The sequence below is a fragment of the Physella acuta genome, unplaced genomic scaffold, assembly GCF_028476545.2.
Source record: "Physella acuta isolate Inbredline_101_S28 unplaced genomic scaffold, ASM2847654v3 ptg001073l, whole genome shotgun sequence".
Taxonomy (NCBI): Eukaryota; Metazoa; Mollusca; class Gastropoda; family Physidae; genus Physella; species Physella acuta.
The window spans coordinates 96,705-114,727 of record NW_026732590.1 but is presented as its reverse complement, the minus strand read 5'-3'; the positions used below and the strand labels follow the sequence as shown (position 1 = coordinate 114,727).

At 36.7% G+C, this 18,023-nt stretch overlaps 1 protein-coding gene across 2 annotated transcripts; it reads right to left on the bottom strand.

The window, feature by feature from the left end:
• Nucleotides 1–2,484: 2,484 nt before the first annotated feature.
• On the bottom strand, nucleotides 2,485–15,063 carry LOC131955522 (SWI/SNF complex subunit SMARCC1). Of its 2 annotated transcripts, none has more exons than XM_059319671.1 (25): nucleotides 14,934–15,063; nucleotides 13,301–13,420; nucleotides 13,006–13,091; nucleotides 12,261–12,511; nucleotides 12,093–12,162; nucleotides 11,669–11,741; nucleotides 11,492–11,578; nucleotides 11,321–11,374; nucleotides 11,077–11,180; nucleotides 10,798–10,925; nucleotides 10,291–10,376; nucleotides 9,839–10,059; nucleotides 9,515–9,628; nucleotides 9,246–9,402; nucleotides 9,018–9,137; nucleotides 8,731–8,929; nucleotides 8,491–8,613; nucleotides 8,224–8,361; nucleotides 7,596–7,654; nucleotides 7,371–7,460; nucleotides 7,013–7,189; nucleotides 6,423–6,557; nucleotides 5,871–6,131; nucleotides 4,474–5,215; nucleotides 2,485–3,859 (listed from the first exon to the last, which is right to left on the bottom strand). In XM_059319671.1, the coding sequence occupies exons 1-25, from the start codon at nucleotides 15,045–15,047 to the stop codon at nucleotides 3,774–3,776; spliced, it is 3,795 nt and encodes a 1,264-aa protein (XP_059175654.1). In that variant the 5' UTR covers nucleotides 15,048–15,063; the 3' UTR covers nucleotides 2,485–3,773. The 2 variants fall into 2 exon arrangements, with proteins under 2 accessions (XP_059175654.1, XP_059175655.1); XM_059319672.1 differs by having other exon boundaries at nucleotides 2,485–3,835.
• Nucleotides 15,064–18,023: the final 2,960 nt, after the last annotated feature.

The window sequence follows — 18,023 nt, the reverse complement described above, 5'->3', positions numbered from 1 at the left end:
AACGGTGGAAGGAGAGGACCGAGAACGGTGGAAGGAGAGGACCGAGAACGGTGGAAGGAGAGGACCTAGAACGGTGGAAGGAGAGGACCTAGAACGGTGGGTGGAAGGAGAGGACCGAGAACGGTGGAAGGAGAGGACCGAGAACGGTGGAAGGAGAGGACCTAGAACGGTGGGTGGAAGGAGAGGACCGAGAACGGTGGAAGGAGAGGACCGAGAACGGTGGAAGGAGAGGACCTAGAACGGTGGTTGGAAGGAGAGGACCGAGAACGGTGGAAGGAGAGGACCGAGAACGGTGGAAGGAGAGAACCGAGAACGGTGGAAGGAGAGGACCGAGAACGGTGGAAGGAGAGGACCTAGAACGGTGGAAGGAGAGGACCGAGAACGGTGGAAGGAGAGGACCTAGAACGGTGGTTGGAAGGAGAGGACCGAGAACGGTGGAAGGAGAGGAGCGAGAACGGTGGAAGGAGAGGATCTAGAACGGTGGAAGGAGAGGACCGAGAACGGTGGAAGGAGAGGACCGAGAACGGTGGAAGGAGAGGACCGAGAACGGTGGAAGGAGAGGACCGAGAACGGTGGAAGGAGAGGACCGAGAACGGTGGAAGGAGAGGACTGAGAACGGTGGAAGGAGAGGACTGAGAACGGTGGAAGGAGAGGACTGAGAACGGTGGAAGGAGAGGACTGAGAACGGTGTAAAGGGCATGTCATGTGGTAGGACTAAGGCTAGATGTATTATCGTCATATATCATCGTATGGGTCACCGCTGCCTTCTTATGTGGGGGGGGGGGGGGGCACCGTATCTGCCATCTTATGGGGGCATCGTATATGCCTTCATATGTGGGCACCGTATCTGCCTTCATATGGGCTCTCTGTCCTTGTTATATATCTCCCGACCACTGACCATAGGGACTTCACAAATACAAAGTAAAACAGTGGCAGCTTTATGGGTCACGGAGGTCCTAATCAATAGACCCGTCCCTTCATCCTCCCATGTCCTAATCAATAGACCCGTCCCTTCACCCTCCCATGTCCTATAGACCCGTCCCTTCACCCTCACATGTCCTAATCTATAGACCCGTCCCTTCGCCCCCCCATGTCCTATAGACCCGTCCCTTCACCCTCCCATGTCTTATAGACCCGTCCCTTCACCCTCCCATGTTCTATAGACCCGTCCCTTCACCCTCCCATGTCCTAATCTATAGACCCGTCCCTTCACCCTCCCATGTCCTAATCTATAGACCCGTCCCTTCACCCTCCCGTGTCCTATAGACCAGTCCCTTCACCCTCCCATGTCCTATAGACCCGTCCCTTCACCCTCCCATGTCCTAATCTATAGACCCGTCCCTTCACCCTCCCATGTCCTAATCTATAGACCCGTCCCTTCACCCTCCCATGTCCTATAGACCCGTCCCTTCACCCTCCCATGTCCTATAGACCCGTCCCTTCACCCTCCCATGTCCTATAGACCCGTCCCTTCGCCCTCCCATGTCCTATAGACCCGTCCCTTCACCCTCCCATGTCCTATAGACCCGTCCCTTCACCCTCCCATGTCCTAATCTATAGACCCGTCCCTTCACCCTCCCATGTCCTAATCTATAGACCCGTCCCTTCACCCTCCCATGTCCTAATCTATAGACCCGTCCCTTCACCCTCCCATGTCCTAATCTATAGACCCGTCCCTTCACCCTCCCATGTCCTAATCTATAGACCCGTCCCTTCACCCTCCCATGTCCTAATCTATAGACCCGTCCCTTCACCCTCCATGTCCTATAGACGCGTCTCTTCACCCTCCCATGTCCTATAGACCCGTCCCTTCACCCTCCATGTCCTATAGACGCGTCTCTTCACCCTCCCATCATCATGTCCTATAGACTTTTTCTGTTTGCGTATTTTTCTTTGGGCGCTTTTTTCTGGCCACCATTATACACACATTTGTTTGCTGTTCACTTGGTGCACAACTCTTTTTTTGACGAGATTATTATATTTTAAAAAGTATGAGTATGTCAAATTTGATTAAAAATCATGTCTATGTCCCGAGTTGCCATATCAGAATATTTGACAGTTTAGGGGAAATCACTACCGCTTTATTTTTCATGCTACCTTATTTCGTAAAAAGCACAGCGACCGAAGGGAGAATACTCTCCATTTCTTTATTACCTGGATTATCTCCCTTAAGACATCCTAAGTAAAGATCACATTCAAATGTACTTGCTATGCACTTCAAGCCACTTCAGTGGTGAATTTTTAAAAATACATTTTCTAAAATTTAAATCATACTTGACTTCCAATCCTAAATTATTGTATAGCAACTGCTAGTCACTATCCAATTCAACTTATCTGTGTCGAAATTATTAACCTACAATGTTAGTGAATTGCTGTGTAAATTTTTAACAAATATTTTGTTAGAAAAAATTTTGTGTAACCAAACACCAACCAGAAAATCACACCACAACAATGTAAAGAAAAAGTCAAACTCCTTCATATTAATCAATTTTTAAGAATATAATGTAAAACAAAGCTTACATGAAGATCTTTAGTAATGTGAAAGAAAATATTTTTCTTATGAAATCATTTCAGTACAGGTTTAAAAAAAAAAAACAATTTCAGTATTATTATGGTAATACTTGTAAAAAAAATTCTTGGTGCCATTACAAATTTAGACTAATGAGAGAACAATCTAAATATTACTCAACAGATTTACAAAAAGAAAAAAAAATATCAAAATACAATTACTGTTACTACTAGTAAAGCTGCTTTTACAAAAACAAATTAATTTAACAAAACTAGTTTTTTGACAAGAAAAATCTTCCAGCTTCTCTAGAAAGAATACAATAAATAACACTTACACATAACTTTGTTTCAAGCAACACTAACTACACGAGAACTAATGACAAGCTGGTCATCAAGAAACAGAGTCAAGCTTCTACACCGTATAGAAATCCAAAGGCTAGTATATTTGTAGGATTATATTAAGGTTTTATCAACAAGTATTTACATATTTATATCTTATGCTCTTCAGTATATTAAATTATTAAAAATATAAAAAAATTGTTTTATAATATAGTTTGATGCACTTGAATAAAGTCAATGAAAACATTGATTTAACACATACAAGTCCAAAAGGACAAACCACAATAGCTTTTTTTCTGTACTGACATCACATGAGATACTGGCAACCCCCTACATTAACTAACTAAACTAGCCTTAGAGAACCTCAATAGTTAGCTCAGCTAAATTAACCTCTACCAACTTACTTAGCCTAAAAGCAATTATCGATTTGATTAGGAATTTTAATAGTAAAGGTACGGTACTATAGCAAAGTAATTAATAAAGTAGTTTGCTGACTAGCCTTTATCCAAGAAGTTGACCTCAAACTACTATAGAAGAGGGAAGTATGTCCAGCCTTTGTATAACTAAATGTTAACAAAAGCTTACATTTAAAAAGAGCACTAGTTTAATTATGTTTTAAAATCTGAAACTAAGAGTGTAAGTTAAACCGAATAAAATGGTCGAATTTTCAAGTTACATAAATAAATGTCAGGGTCGCGTGTTAATGCAAAAAATATTTTTTATGCACCATGTAAATAGTAAATACACATTTTTGAAGGCTGCAAAATCAATATGTTAACAAAAAAAAAGGTTGCACATAAAGACATTTCACATAATGATATTAAATGCAATTCTCAACAAACAAAAATTAAATTAGCCATAAAATATAAGACACCTAATCCAAACGATGTGTTTATCCATTATAACAGTCAATGCTTTGTGTTGTCCTACTTGTTGGCACTTGGGGGGGAGGGGGAGATCATCATCTGCTCTTGTGAATCACCTGTACCTAAAGCACAGAGTAGACGATAGACTGATTAGGATTTACAGTTGGCTGATCCGCTCTCAGGGTTTAAGCTACATATGGATTGGTTTAGTCCATTTTGTATTGTATTAAATAATATGATGTTATTTTTTATACATCAAATTCACCCCCTCCCAATTTTCAAAAAAAGGCCAGTTCAATTGGTTTTTAACCTTATACAAATGGCTAATAAACCAATCCTTTAATAAGCAGACACTCAAAAGCAATTAATGCTGGCTTTCAAATATTGTTTAATTTGTCTGTAGTGATAAGTGAAAGTTAAATTCTAGTGGGACACGTGTCAAAAAAAATATTTAAACTAGACTGAAACAAAATTATAATCATCTGTGCAATTTATCAATTTATTAATTGTTATAACAAATTAACCAGAGTCCTAAAGCTAACTTATGAAGAAACATCAAACAAAAAGCCAGCATACAAAACCTAGATTTACTTTAACCTTTATAGTGAGCAGTTTTTTAAATATTCACACCTTTATATTAGGTAAAAAAAAGTAGAGGCTTGAAGAGCATAGTTTTGTACTATTTATTAGAGTGCAACATAACACATTTAAGCACAAACAAATCAGTCGGGTATAGGTAGGGAAGGTTAAATGTACCTACCTGCAGCATTTCCAGACATAGGCCCTCTAGTTACACCTGGGGGAGGGGCGCCCTGGGGAGCCCCCAGACCTGTCTGAGGATACTGGCCTGGGTACTGCTGCATGGGCTGGTTAGGGTAAGGGCCGGATGAAGGGGCCCCACTGTACTGAGAGTAACCTTGCTGGGGAGTCCCAAATTGTGGGTTACCAGGGTGGGGTGGGTATTGATTGGGCTGGTTCATGAAGCCCTGATAATGGCCAGGCTGTGTCTGGGGGCCAGGGTAGGGCTGAGATGACCCTTGGCTCATTCCCATGGGGTGCTGGTATGTATGTGGGGTACCTGGTTGGTAAGCCGCAACCCCCTGGGGGTGGGGGCTTGAAGAATATGGACCACCCTGTGTGGTTGAGCCAGGGTTGGTGTATGGATTAGGGGGGAAACTTTGTCCGAGAGGTTGCTGGAGGTGCATGTGTGGCTGCTGGTTGACGGGCAGCATGGCGGCTTGCTGTTGTGGTGTGGGTGTACCACTAGGGGTGAGTGTGGGTGGGGGTGTCTGTGGAGAAGACTGTAAAGCCTGGGTGAGGGCACCAGATGATGAACTGACACATGTGGGGGTGGTGGAGGGTGCAGGTTCATTTAACGATGATGTGGAGGGCGATGAGATGGCTGATGTGGGTACGGATGAAGCGAGGGATGGAGGTGCGGGGGTGCTAGATAAGACAGGGGTGGCAGCAGGTGAACCCTGGGAGACTTGAGTTGCCTGCACCTGGTGAAGAAAACAAAGCCTAAGTACAAGCAGCTAACACTCAGCACACGGATCTGACACAACATGGACATTAAAATATTTTCAGGCTAAAGCTTAGTACAAGTTTGGTTAAAAGCTGTGGGAATAAATTGTTTATGACCAGTAATCTAGTTGATTACAACAAAACAGTGGTTTTTATTTTCTTAAAATTAATAAAAATTACAAGTACTAATATAAAATGAATGTGAACATTTATGTTCCTTACAAACTCGAGAACATAATTTGTCTTTAAGATTTAAAAATTAAACTTTTAAGATAAAGATTTCTATAGTGTTCAATTTGTCATACTGAATTTTCAAGGATTGCTGCCTCAACAAGCATGACATCTAAAAGCATTAATATTTTTCAAATTGATTTCTAACAGTAAAAATAGCTAGCCATAAAATGACATAAATGTTGAAATAGAACAAAATAAAGATTTTTTCTTTATTAGAATGAGATAAGGTGGAAATAGTTAATTATAACATCAAAAAGCATGAGCTTGAAACTTTGATCAACATGGTGAGCCATTGTTATGACAAAATTTAATAACCTATTAAATGGTGCTTAATATTAACAGACATATGTGATTTATGTTCCAGTTAGTGATAAGAATAAAATAAAAAAACTTTCATACCTGTGGACCTTGGGGTGGCATGGGGGATCCATGCATGACATAACCGGAGCCGTGACTAACAGCCGCTGCCAGGGCAGGGTTGTGGACAGATGGTGGGGCACCAGAGCTTGATGGTGTGCTGTCACCATGCTGGGTCAGCTGGGGCTTGCTGTCTGTCAGCTGTTGGTTGGCAAACTGCCTGGCCCTGTACTCTGCTGCCCTGATCTGCTCCATGTGGAACTGTTGTCTTTCTTGTAACAGCTGCTGGCGCTGGTACTCTAGCTGCAGTGTGAGATGATCACTTCATGTAATAACATGCTTTAACATTGATGGTTGGGTTCTACTTATAAAGTGGAAGAAAATCAAATTAGCTACAAAAATATTAAGGGCTGAATTCGAAAATTTTCTATAGAGGAAGAAAATCACTTAAATGAGCTGGTATTATAAAGGACTATTCAACTTTTTACTGCAGAATACGAAAATAATTCCAACAATTCAGACTGGATTCAATTTTAAACTACAGTAGTAGAAGAGTATCCAGAGTTTAAGGACTTGACAAGTCTGATAACTTACAGATTCTCTTTCCTTATCCATAATGGTCTCAAGCTCCTCAAAGTGTCTCAGCTTGATCTCCAGTTTCTTCATCTGTGTCTCAACTAACAGAGCTACAAGTCCTTTGATCTTTCTCTCCTCAACTGCTGCTAAATGCTGATTACAGAAATAGATGTTTTAAAAATGGGATGGGTGGAAACAGATATTTTACAACTGCTAAAATAAGTAACAAAAGACAATATTAGACAATTCATAGTGAAAGTATTTACATACAAGGATTACAAAACAGAATGAGTCAGTAGTTTTTATCCAAAATTAAAAAATTGATTTAATGCATTTCCCCTGAGAGAAGTTGTAGAGTTTCCTTTTTGAACCTGCCAGTTTCTGTGACCTTGGCATATGGAGGGATAGTGGTCAACACTATGCCCAGCCACTTATACTTTCCCTAGTTAGGTACTCATTTGAGCAGGGTGAACGCAAGGATGTTCTACTGACTAGAACCCGGATTTGAACTCAAGACTTTTGGAATAGCAGTCTAGTGCTCAACTGTAGGCGACGCCATCCCACTGTGAGAGAAGTGCTGAACATATTTAGAATTAAATAAAAATTACTTTAGCTTTGACAGCAGCAGAAGCTAGAGCTGCAGCCGCTGCTGTTGAAACAACTGAAGCGTTGTCGTCCGGGCCATCAAGCAACTTCTCTTGGACAGCCGAGGTTTTTTCTTCCTTATTTTTTTCTTCACTCTTTGGTTCAGTTTTTTCTGTGTCTTCATCTTTTTTCTCAGAATCCTGAAGTAAAATTTTTAAGTTATCAGTTGATTTACAACAATACATTCCAAACAAAAGTATTTAGCTACCAGTAGGTGCCTCCATTATGGTGATGGTAAATCTTGAAATCAAATTCTGAATTTGAAAAATAATTTTTTTAAACAAAGCTACAAGTCACACACATATTAAAACATAAATGTACCTTTGTTTCCAGCTCTGGTTTCTCTTTCTCATCTTCTTCTTTTTCTTCATCTTTTTCTTTGGTCCCATCTGTTTCCATACATTCATCATCCTATTTTAGTGATCAACACAAAAAGAGTAGAAAATGAGTAGCAGTTGAAAATAATGTTCGGTACATCAACTTTTCTAAAATTTGATTGGTCTGCATAAAGTAATCTCACTTAATGTAATCAGTACATTAACTTACCTCATCCTTCTTTGGTTTGTCTTCTTTCTTAGCATCACCATTTTCATCACTTGCAATCTCTGAAGTAAGATAAACAATAGATACTTGAAAAATTAATTGAGAGTGAGCGTTTATCATAGAATATACAAATAAAAAACAGGAACCTCATAGCTTGAAATTGATAAGGGTTTTCTTATGCTTTTATGGGATGGCATAGCCTAAGCAATAAAGCACTAGGCTGCAAACCCCTAAGTCTCGAGTTCAAACCCAGATCCAAGTCAGTTGACCGCCCTTGAGTCCACTCTGCTCTAATGGGTATACAACTCAGGGAAAGTAAAGGCGGCTGGGCAAAGAACTGACTACACCTTCCCTTCATATGCCAAAGTCAAGAAACACATGAACTCAACTTCATCTGCCCAATGGAACACTAAGTCTAAAGAAGATTCTTTTTTTTTTTTGCTTTAAACCCACTAATTTTTGTTAATATAAATATCCATCTTATTAACAAAAATATTAATGTATGGTGCACTGTGGACTGGTTATTTTCTACAAAAAGAGCACCAAGCATTTACTTTATCAAATGCCTACAGCAAAACATATGCAATACAAAGCAAGTTTAATTAAGTGTTGACATAACTAGTTTTCTTACCTGTACCAGCAATGCCACTTTTTTCAAGGCCATAATTTGGATCAACAGCCTTGCCCTCTTTAGTAGCAGTAACAACTGTTTTAGTGTGAGCATCCACAATAGCAGGAGGAACTTCATCTTTCATTTTAGAAAACTCCTCTGCAACATTTTTTTAAAAATATGAGCTTTTTACTTAAGAAAAATAATAATTTTTTTTTAAAATAAAGAAACTTTTTAAATTATTTAATACATAATTACAGCAGAAAAATGTTTTAAGAAATAACTGACCTAAAGCTGCTTTAGCAGCAGCACTGGCGACCCTTGGATCAACAACAGAGGCCAGAAAAGCCACTGTAGACATGATTGGATTTCCACTCTTGGAAAATGGGATTGGTTGATACACCAGAGGCCCTGTGGAGGTAGAAGTGAAAGATGTAATTCAATTGGTGGAACATAATATTAATAGGACACTAAAGTTCCAAACAAAACATCTACAAGACATGATCTAAGAGGCTAAGATGTACTCACCAAGGTGACCATCATCATCTTCAAGAAATGGATCTTCAATTGGTAACCGCAAAAAGTGTAAAATACATTCATCTTGAGTACGGCTGCCTACATGTTCACATACTTTGTTCCAGTCATCTTTGTAGAGCTCCAACGCTTCCAACAGCAGGAGGGTTTCTTGATCAGTCCATTCACGGACACGCAGAGATGGGTTTTTGTCCTGAAAGTTCAAAAATCATGAAAACTTTCAGGGATTTGTTACAATCATTCATTAAATAGAGACAAAATAATTAAATGAAAACACACACCTTGAGAGCTTTTCTTGTGTAGATATCAGTTTTTAACCCAACATTGGACAAGTCCTTTCTTGTGTCATCTTCTCTGTCCCTCCTTTCACTAAAGTCACAAATCTCCTGTGCTGCTGATGGCTATTGTAAATACATTAAAGACTTGTTTATGCTTAACACCTGAACAAGGTGCTTAATTTTGTATTCATATAAACACAATTTCAAGGGTTTAAAAAACCAAATGTATACCTGATTAAGCCTTGGAGGGTTAATGGATGCAATACCAGAAGGTGTGTCAGCCAAGATATGGAAATGTGAAGTTGTAGGAGGCCCCATTGGGGATGGATGGCTATCAGCATCTACTTGATAGTTGACTAGACCCCATTGCTCTAAGAAGGCATGTACTCTGTACAGATTTTAACAATCATGCAATTTGACAATTCATTCGAGTGAATTCATCAAATTTTACAAAAACAATATGCTAACATTGATATTTTAACAAGTCATCTAATTGTCACCTCAAAATGCAGCAGACATCTCCCGCTAGATTTCTCCTTACAGCTGTGGATGTGAGGTACTCGGTTGGATTCAAACGATATGTGTCTATCATAAAGTTACGGTATGCAACATATCTGAAAAACACGAGTCATTCTTATTATTCTTCCAGTTTAAATAATTACATACATGAGTTATACATTTTCCTAATTTGTTAACCATAACGAAATCGGTAGAATTAAATCTTACATTACGTGGTTGACAATAATTTAAGATAAAATGTTGAATAGTAAACAAGATAATCATGAATTATTTTAAAGTGTTTATGTTAAAAGAAGTATACATACATCTCAGGTGTTTTAGATTTGTTTTTCCCATTGAAAAACTCTGGCAATGCTCTTCTTTCTATCGCGTGGATAGAGTTGTAATCAAACCAGGCTGAGTAGCTAGGGACAATGATGTGATGTGTTTGTTCGGTCAAGGTGTCATCTCCTGCTTCCTGTGTGTCTTTCTTCTCGGTTTCCTCACCAGTAGTTCCAGTAGCACCTTCAGGCCTTTCTTGATCTGCCTGCTCAAGAAATGGCAAAAATTGGGTTAATTTTTACATTAATAAGATTCAGATCTACTATTGTCTTTATTTATTACATTTTAATTATAAAGCAATCAACCTTTAAAAGTTATTATTGATCTTAATGCAATTATAAGTCTATTCCTATAAGAAGTTTCTTCAAAAATATTTCTGGAGACAATAACCATATGGAAGATAATGAATAATTATGTATTGTGTGTGAGAAAGTACCTTGTCTGCTTGTTCTTCATCTAAATCCATAATAGATCCGCCTTTGATTGGAGTAAATTCATCTTTTCCACCTCTTGCCCCAAATCCTATCGATACAATAAATATATATTTTAACATGTATTGAACAAAGTGACCAACAACCTAACCCCAATTCTGCCTATCACCAACACAAATTTCATATTGTAAAAAGATTTCTGAGCTAGTATGCAAACAGCTCAGCTAGACATTAAATGTTTTAATTGCTTGTTACAAAATTAAGATATATTCAATATAATTATATGGCCAATGCATCTAATTTTTGCCAGAAAGACTATAATAAGTTAAAACATACATTATTCAAAGAATAGTTTAGAAATTACTAAATATAATACAAAGCACTTCTATTTTACAATTATTTAAAAAATGGATCACTTCTTGGACCTCTGATGATTTATGAAATAACATTCTCAGATCATTAAAGATCACACCTAAGGACTGTTTTAAAATGAAAGTATGAAAAAAAATTACCAGATTTAGGATTATGAACCTCTTGCATGTTGGTCTCAGGCTGGGGGTCTTCCATGTCTTTAGTACTGTCTTCTTCATCTTCTTCCCATTTGCGTTTCTTATTGGAACCAGTGGCAGTAGATCTAGAGCTGGATTTAAATTAGTAAACATTTGCTTCGGATTTTTGGCTTAAACATAACCAAATAAACTACAATATTAAATATAGGAATTTTAAACGCTGACAAAACATTTCAATCAAATCCTAAGATTTTTACACCAGACACAAACAGTATTTTTTACCTTTTTCGTTTTGTCTTTTCCTGGGCTGGTGAAGGAGATCGCTTACGTTTGTTGTTGCCTTTTTTGGGCCGTCTGCTTTTGTCAGCATCAGAGCTATCCCTAATCTGTGATAACATTTCAAAGAATTAACGTCAGTTTCAGTTAGAAAAAGTTATAAATGGATCGGTTTAACACAAAAGTTATTCAGAACATGCACAAAGGGAATTTTAACAATTCATCACATCACTCATTTAAAAATACTTACATCATCAATAGTAAGACGCACTTTTCCCGTTTTCTTGGATTTTTTCCCATCACCCTACAGAATTTAAAGAAGTTTAATAAACAGAATGAAAGAAAGCTTACAGGAAACAGTTTAAAATACTTAACATTACAAAGCATTTAAGTAGTTTGAGGATAAAAGTAAAAGTTGTACACTGGTTATTTCATCCTCAATAAGATAGTCCTCTTCATTCATCCATTCATTAAATTCATCAAGGTCAAGAAGCCATCGTGCTGTAACCTGCAGATTAAATTTTAAATGCATGAACTGTTTATGTTGTTTACATTCAGCCTAATTTACGCTTGTGTTAAAAGTTTTTATTAGACTTACCTCCCATTGTTCTGGTGGAGGTGTCTGTTCTAGATCATACTCAATGTTAATATCTGACACCCAAGAGTCATAACTGATGACAGAAAAATTTAATAACACACTCGTTTAATAATGCAATTAAAACAATAAACAAAACAAAAAATAGTTACAATGAACCTATTACAAAAATAAGTTGAGAAATATTAACCTGTAAAAGAATCAGTCAGTTGAAAAACTGCTACGTCAAAAAAATATTACCTACTAAATCTATTTGTCTATTGGAAACTCATTAAGTTACCAATTTAAACAATGTTCTCCAGTCCATTGAATATATAGTCTTTAAGCTTAACTTTGTCATCGTGTTGAAAGTTGCAAGAGATAAACTGAATCACAATTCATGATAAATGGAGTTAACTTTCAATGGAATTTAACAGAATAAAATTACCTGTCAGGAAAATACCACCAATGAATTCCATAACATTTATCTCGTTTAAAAGTTGGACGAAAATATTCTTCTGTTGAAATATTGAAATGGTGAATGAAAAAAGTTAATATTCAATGGAATTTTTAAAAAAAATTTTTACTAGAAAAAAAGTGAATGCTAAATACAAACCTTCAGTCGCTGGGGGGTTTTGAGAAACATTGTAAATGACATGAGTTGATGATTCAATATCTTCCACAAGACCTCCTTGATGACGTTTGATGATGTCTTTAAGTTTTGGTACCAAGAGTTTGTCTACATCAGGTCTAATATAAATCTGAGGCAGAACAAAACACTTGGAAGAAACCAATGCCTTTTCCACTTGTAGAAACATTTCCACATTGCGGTCCATTCGAGAAGGAGAAGAAAAATCAAAACGTCTCCTACAGACACAATATTATTCAATTAATTTTCTTAGGATTGCAGAGCATTTTAATTTAAGTCAATGATTTTAAGCAAACATTTAAACAAAGTAAAAAACATACTGATATTATTTGAGCCCATTTGCTACTAATGCCCATCTAAAAACCTTTCCCCAGGCCCTAAGCTAAGGGAGGTAACCTCTAACAAATTATCTTTAAAATAATATTGTGTTTAAGTATTAAAAAGGCAAAAAATTCACTTATTAAATAAAGAAATTTATTATCACAAAAAAAATAACAATTTAATGTTTCTCTATTCTTGAAGAAAAAAAGAGCTTAATTTTAATCTAGATATTTTCCATGCGCGACCAGACTTTCAATGATTTAGACCACAGACTATTTCGTTTTTCTTGACGGACATCACAGTCTCATGAGGTAACACAGACCACTCGCTGGGTCAATAGTTCACAATATAGACCCAACGACTGCCATCTGCCATGAAATTAAGTACTCACCATCCTTGTTCACTTTTAAACTTAAAAACAGCTTGAAAAATTTGACAGAGACCAGAGCCAGGTTTAAAATCTTGAAAATATTTCATCTGTGAGAATATAAGAATGCCAGAAATAACAGCAAAATCCTCAAATGGTGGCATACACAAATCATTCATAATTCAGTATTTTAGTTCAAATGATACATTTTAAAAGTTTATCTCAATTTTATCTAATTTGTTTGTTAATTTAGTTTAAAAAACTAATTAAGCCCGGAAGAAGTAGCTTCCTGAATGTTAATATACTCCTTTCAACTCACAGGCAACTTGGTAAGCGCTGGATTTGTAACATGTCTACCAAAAGCTTCTTCTTGAAACTGTAGTAACTGTACCAGCAGTGTAGCCAAATTCTTGTTAGTTGGGGGATCAGCTTGAACATACTTTAAAAAGAAAGAAACATTTAAGAAACTGAGGTACTTTCCTGGTCAAGTGTAGTTTGATTGTTATTGAGTCATGCAACATTTAAATGATGATGAAACATAAAAATTACTAATTTGAGGAAAAAAATAATTAAAACAATATGAAAATGAAAATACCAGTTAAGGGATTTATAATTATCATACTTTGATAGTATTAAATATAAGATAAAAGGATTATGTATAGGCTATATGTATAGTATATGTATAAGCCTAATAAATAAACTATTTATGGTTAATCTTTGTAGAGCCAAACTATTTAGTTCAATTTTTCAGAATTGCTTATTTGAGAATTACCATCTATAGCTTTCTGAAGGCCATTTGTAGTGAACTACAAAATAGCCATTCAGGACTTTTTGTAGATGAACATCTTTTCTTTTGAAAATTAGCTGTAATTGCACTACCTACACAATATGTTTGTTATTTAAGCCTGCTATGTCTTTTGGAATATCCCTTTTAAGGGGAATGTTTGGCCGCATTTGTGCGGTTCGCTACGCGTTACGCTAAATCTTTACTCTAGGTGGCACGCGATCTAAAAAAAAGATATCAGGACTGCCCGATTTTTTTTTGTGGTAGTGATTTAATGTTGACATATATCTAGATCTAGTTTAAGTGTATTTCAACACCTAAGAATTTCAATCTTGTCTAGTAGGCCTACTTGTAAAAAAAAAAAAAAGCCAGTGTCAGTAGTGGGTCAGATGATAGTCCTAGACCCTAGATCAAGCAGCAATCTAACTAAATCAAATTGTCCTTTAGTAAATTGTTTTAACAGCAATCAGGCATGCTAGATACTAGTCTATATTATTTATCCTTAGAAAAATTTCAATTTGCTTGTGCGGGGGAGAGAAGTGAAGACACAGACGATCTTGTGAACTTGTGTTCATTCTATGACGTACGCTTTAGGCCTGCTGAACTCACAGTGACCTTGCCGACCGTGGGCCGTGGTGGGATTTTCTACTCACTGTAACTCACAGGATGGTAAACGTAAGGCAAGCAAGCAATCACGCCCGTGATGTTTGGAAATTTTATTAAAAAAAAAAAAGAATCACACGTCATTCTCTATAATGAAAAAAATAAAATGTAAAAAAGACACTAGATCTAGTATCGATCCTGCTGACCCCGGTTTCAAACTCGGAGCTCCGGGGTCATGAACTACAGTTTAGTTTTACAGCTGGCACACACTGTACGTACTGTGTAAAAAAAAATTCGAATGATCTGAATTTAGATTTAAGATTTAACTTCTAGATCTAGATAGATCCTAATAGATCTAGATTCTAGCTAGATCTAGACGGCTTAGAATCTAAATAACTCAGTAATCTTAGTCTTAGATTTCTAAGTTAGAAATCTTCGCCGAATTTTCATTTCTCGCGAATTTTTTTTCCAGCAGACTGAAAAAAAAATATTTTATTTTAATTAAAAACCACAATTATCACCCTCCTAAAATATTTAAAATATGAAAAATTAAAAGTAAACCAACTTTTTTACAATTTTTGAGAAGCCACGTACGAACTGGGTCGAACTGAGCTATAGTTTCTTGAGATTCAAAATATTTTACATTAGGTCCGCCGTCTTTCTTCCTCTGGAGCGCCATTTTGGAAATACAGAGCGTGGCAAGGACCGCAGAAAATGCTTATCAATAACAAAGTTTAGCCTAGGCTTATTCGTGGATCAGGTTTTAGTCTTTTTAACAAAATCCTCACATCGTCCAATCTAACAAATAACATTATTTAAAATACACTCTCCCCCATTTTCAACTTGGGACGCCACTATGAAATAATTTTAAAAATCAAGAAAATTAGACATGCATGCAGTGTACAGTGGCGTCGTTAGGTTGGGGTATCATCCGATGCGGCAGCCTAAAGTTGTAACTCCACCCCCATCCAATTGCCGTTTTTTTTTTTGTTGTTGTTTTTTTTGGTGTAACGCCTCTCCCCCAACTATTGTAATTTATATAGATAGGCCTAAATATTTTTTTGACAGAAAAGTTTATAACTTTTCAAAGTGCTGTCACCCCTTGCGGATCACACCCCGCCCGCGCCTGGTATCTGCATGGATTATGGAATAAACAAAAAGAGTTACGCATATCGGCAGCCTGTTAATAAAAAATCTCGCTATATAAATACGTAAAATTATCAAATATTTTGTAATTAATTAACAAAGCTTCACTCTCAGTTAATTGCGTGTTGTTGTTTTTTTTTTTTGCCTGCTCCCCCTCCCACCGGCACCTAAAGGGGGAATAAAAAAATAATATCTGAAATATTGAATTATAGCCCACACAGATTACGATGTTTCTATAATTGGCAGACTTTGCAAACAGGCTTACCCATTTCCCCCACATCGATTGTACAGCAGCAACATAAAATAAATATATAGGCCTATATAATGCGTTCCTGTCCAGTGACCAGGAAAGGTCCGCTATTTTTTACTAATCCTAGTGTGGGAGGGGGTGATGGGACATTTTCACTTATGTAAGCCGACCAAAAGGATTTTAAACTGCAGTAGAATGTAGAGACATTGTAATTTAATATATACAAACCTGTGTAAAAAAAAAAAGTAGGCTACTGTACTGTGCTTACAAATAACGTAACACACAATCATCAACTATAACCAATTCTTACATGTAAGAAACGACGCAAAAAATTTAATGTTTTACTTAATCTGTATTATAATATAGATTAAAAATAATCCTTGATTATTATTTTGTGTGTGCTTCATCTCATATCTTAAAAATGGGACGGCGTAATGGTAGAGCATACCGGAATGTTTCAAGTTTGAATCCGAGCTCAATGCTGCAGAACGTCCCTGAGTTCACCAAGCTCTGACGGGTACCTGACTCGTGTTAGGGAAAGTAAAGTCAGCTGGGCATAATCCAGACCCCACTATTCATTTACACTGAGGTCACAGAAACAGGTGAACTCTATTTCACTTTCCCCATGGACCGCCAGGTTCGAAAGGGAACGTTTCATCTCTTATATATCTACTTAAGCAGTTTTTGTGACAGCTTTAGAATTTAATGCCTTCACACGCAATCTGGCTGTGGGCTAAAACATTTTTTTTTCAGAATTGATACATCACATGTAGGCCTAATTGGTAATCCAGAGCAGTTGATTTTTAAAAATTGCCACCCCTCCAAGAAGTATTTCTTTCAGGTAACTGTCGCAACCCCCAACAGCACTTCAAGAGCTTCACCACGGGACGAAATGGATAAAATATTAAAAATAATAAATTTAAATTGTAGTAGAAAAAAAAATTCATAAAAAAAAACGTTTTAATAACAAGCTTTTATGTACTAATGCACTAAAAAGTAGAAAATAAATTATAGACTACTATTTAAATAACTATAAAGAAAAGCGTTGGTCACTTTAGTACTTTAGTACCTATTTTATACCTTTACTAATATTTGAGAAGAGACCCACGCTTTTCTTTATAGTTATTTAAATAGTAGTCTATAATTTATTTTCTACTTTTTAGTGCATTAGTACATAAAAGCTTGTTATTAAAACGTTTTTTTTATGAATTTTTTTTCAGTACTTTACATGTTTTATTTACAATAGTGTTACATGACTAAAAACCATTGCGCGTCTATTGAACGTGATGGCGCAGCTATTCAACCTGATGGCGCAGCTATGGAACGTGATGACGCGTGTGGTGTGGTTGGATAGACATGCCTATTGATTCGGTCCAAATTTTAATTAATTAATAAAAAATTAATTAGGCATCCAATTAAGTCAAATTTAGTTTCAGATTGCATTGTCTTCATGTCTTGACCCACGCGCCAACTGTGAATCGTATCGGTCAAGTAGAACTGTCCGAATTTTCACTCCTGCGTTTCTATCTAGACTGACGACAGACAGAATGACGAGGAAGTGAGTTAAATAAAAGCTTGTAATAAAAAAAAATTCATAAAAAACGTTTTAATAACAAGCTTTTATGTAATGATGCACTAAAAAGTAGAAAATAAATTATAGACTACTATTTAAATAACTATAAAGAAAAGCGTGGGTCACTTTAGTATCTATTGGATACCTTTACTAATGTTAAGGAAGACACCCACGCTTTTCTTTATAGTTATTTAAATAGTAGTCTATAATTTATTTTCTACTTTTTAGTGCATCATTACATAAAAGCTTGTTATTAAAACGTTTTTTATGAATTTTTTTTCAGTACTTTACATGTTTTATCTACAATAGAGTTACATGACTAAAAACCATTGCGCGCCTACTGAATATCACGTTCAGTAGGCGCGCAATGGTTTTTGAACGCAGCCATTACGTGGTCGTGATGGCGCAGCTATTGATGACGCGTGTGGTGTGGTTGGCTAGACATGCCTACTAATTCGGTCCAAATTTTAATTAATTCATAAAAAATCAATTAGGCATCCAATTAAGTCAAATTTAGTTTCAGATTGCATTGTCTTCATGTCTTGACCCACGTGCCAACTGTGAATCGTATCGGTCAAGTAGAACTGTCCGAATTTTCACTCCTGCGTTTCTATCTAGACTGACGACAGACAGAATGACGAGGAAGTGAGTTAAATAAAAGCTTGTAAAAAAATTCATAAAAAACG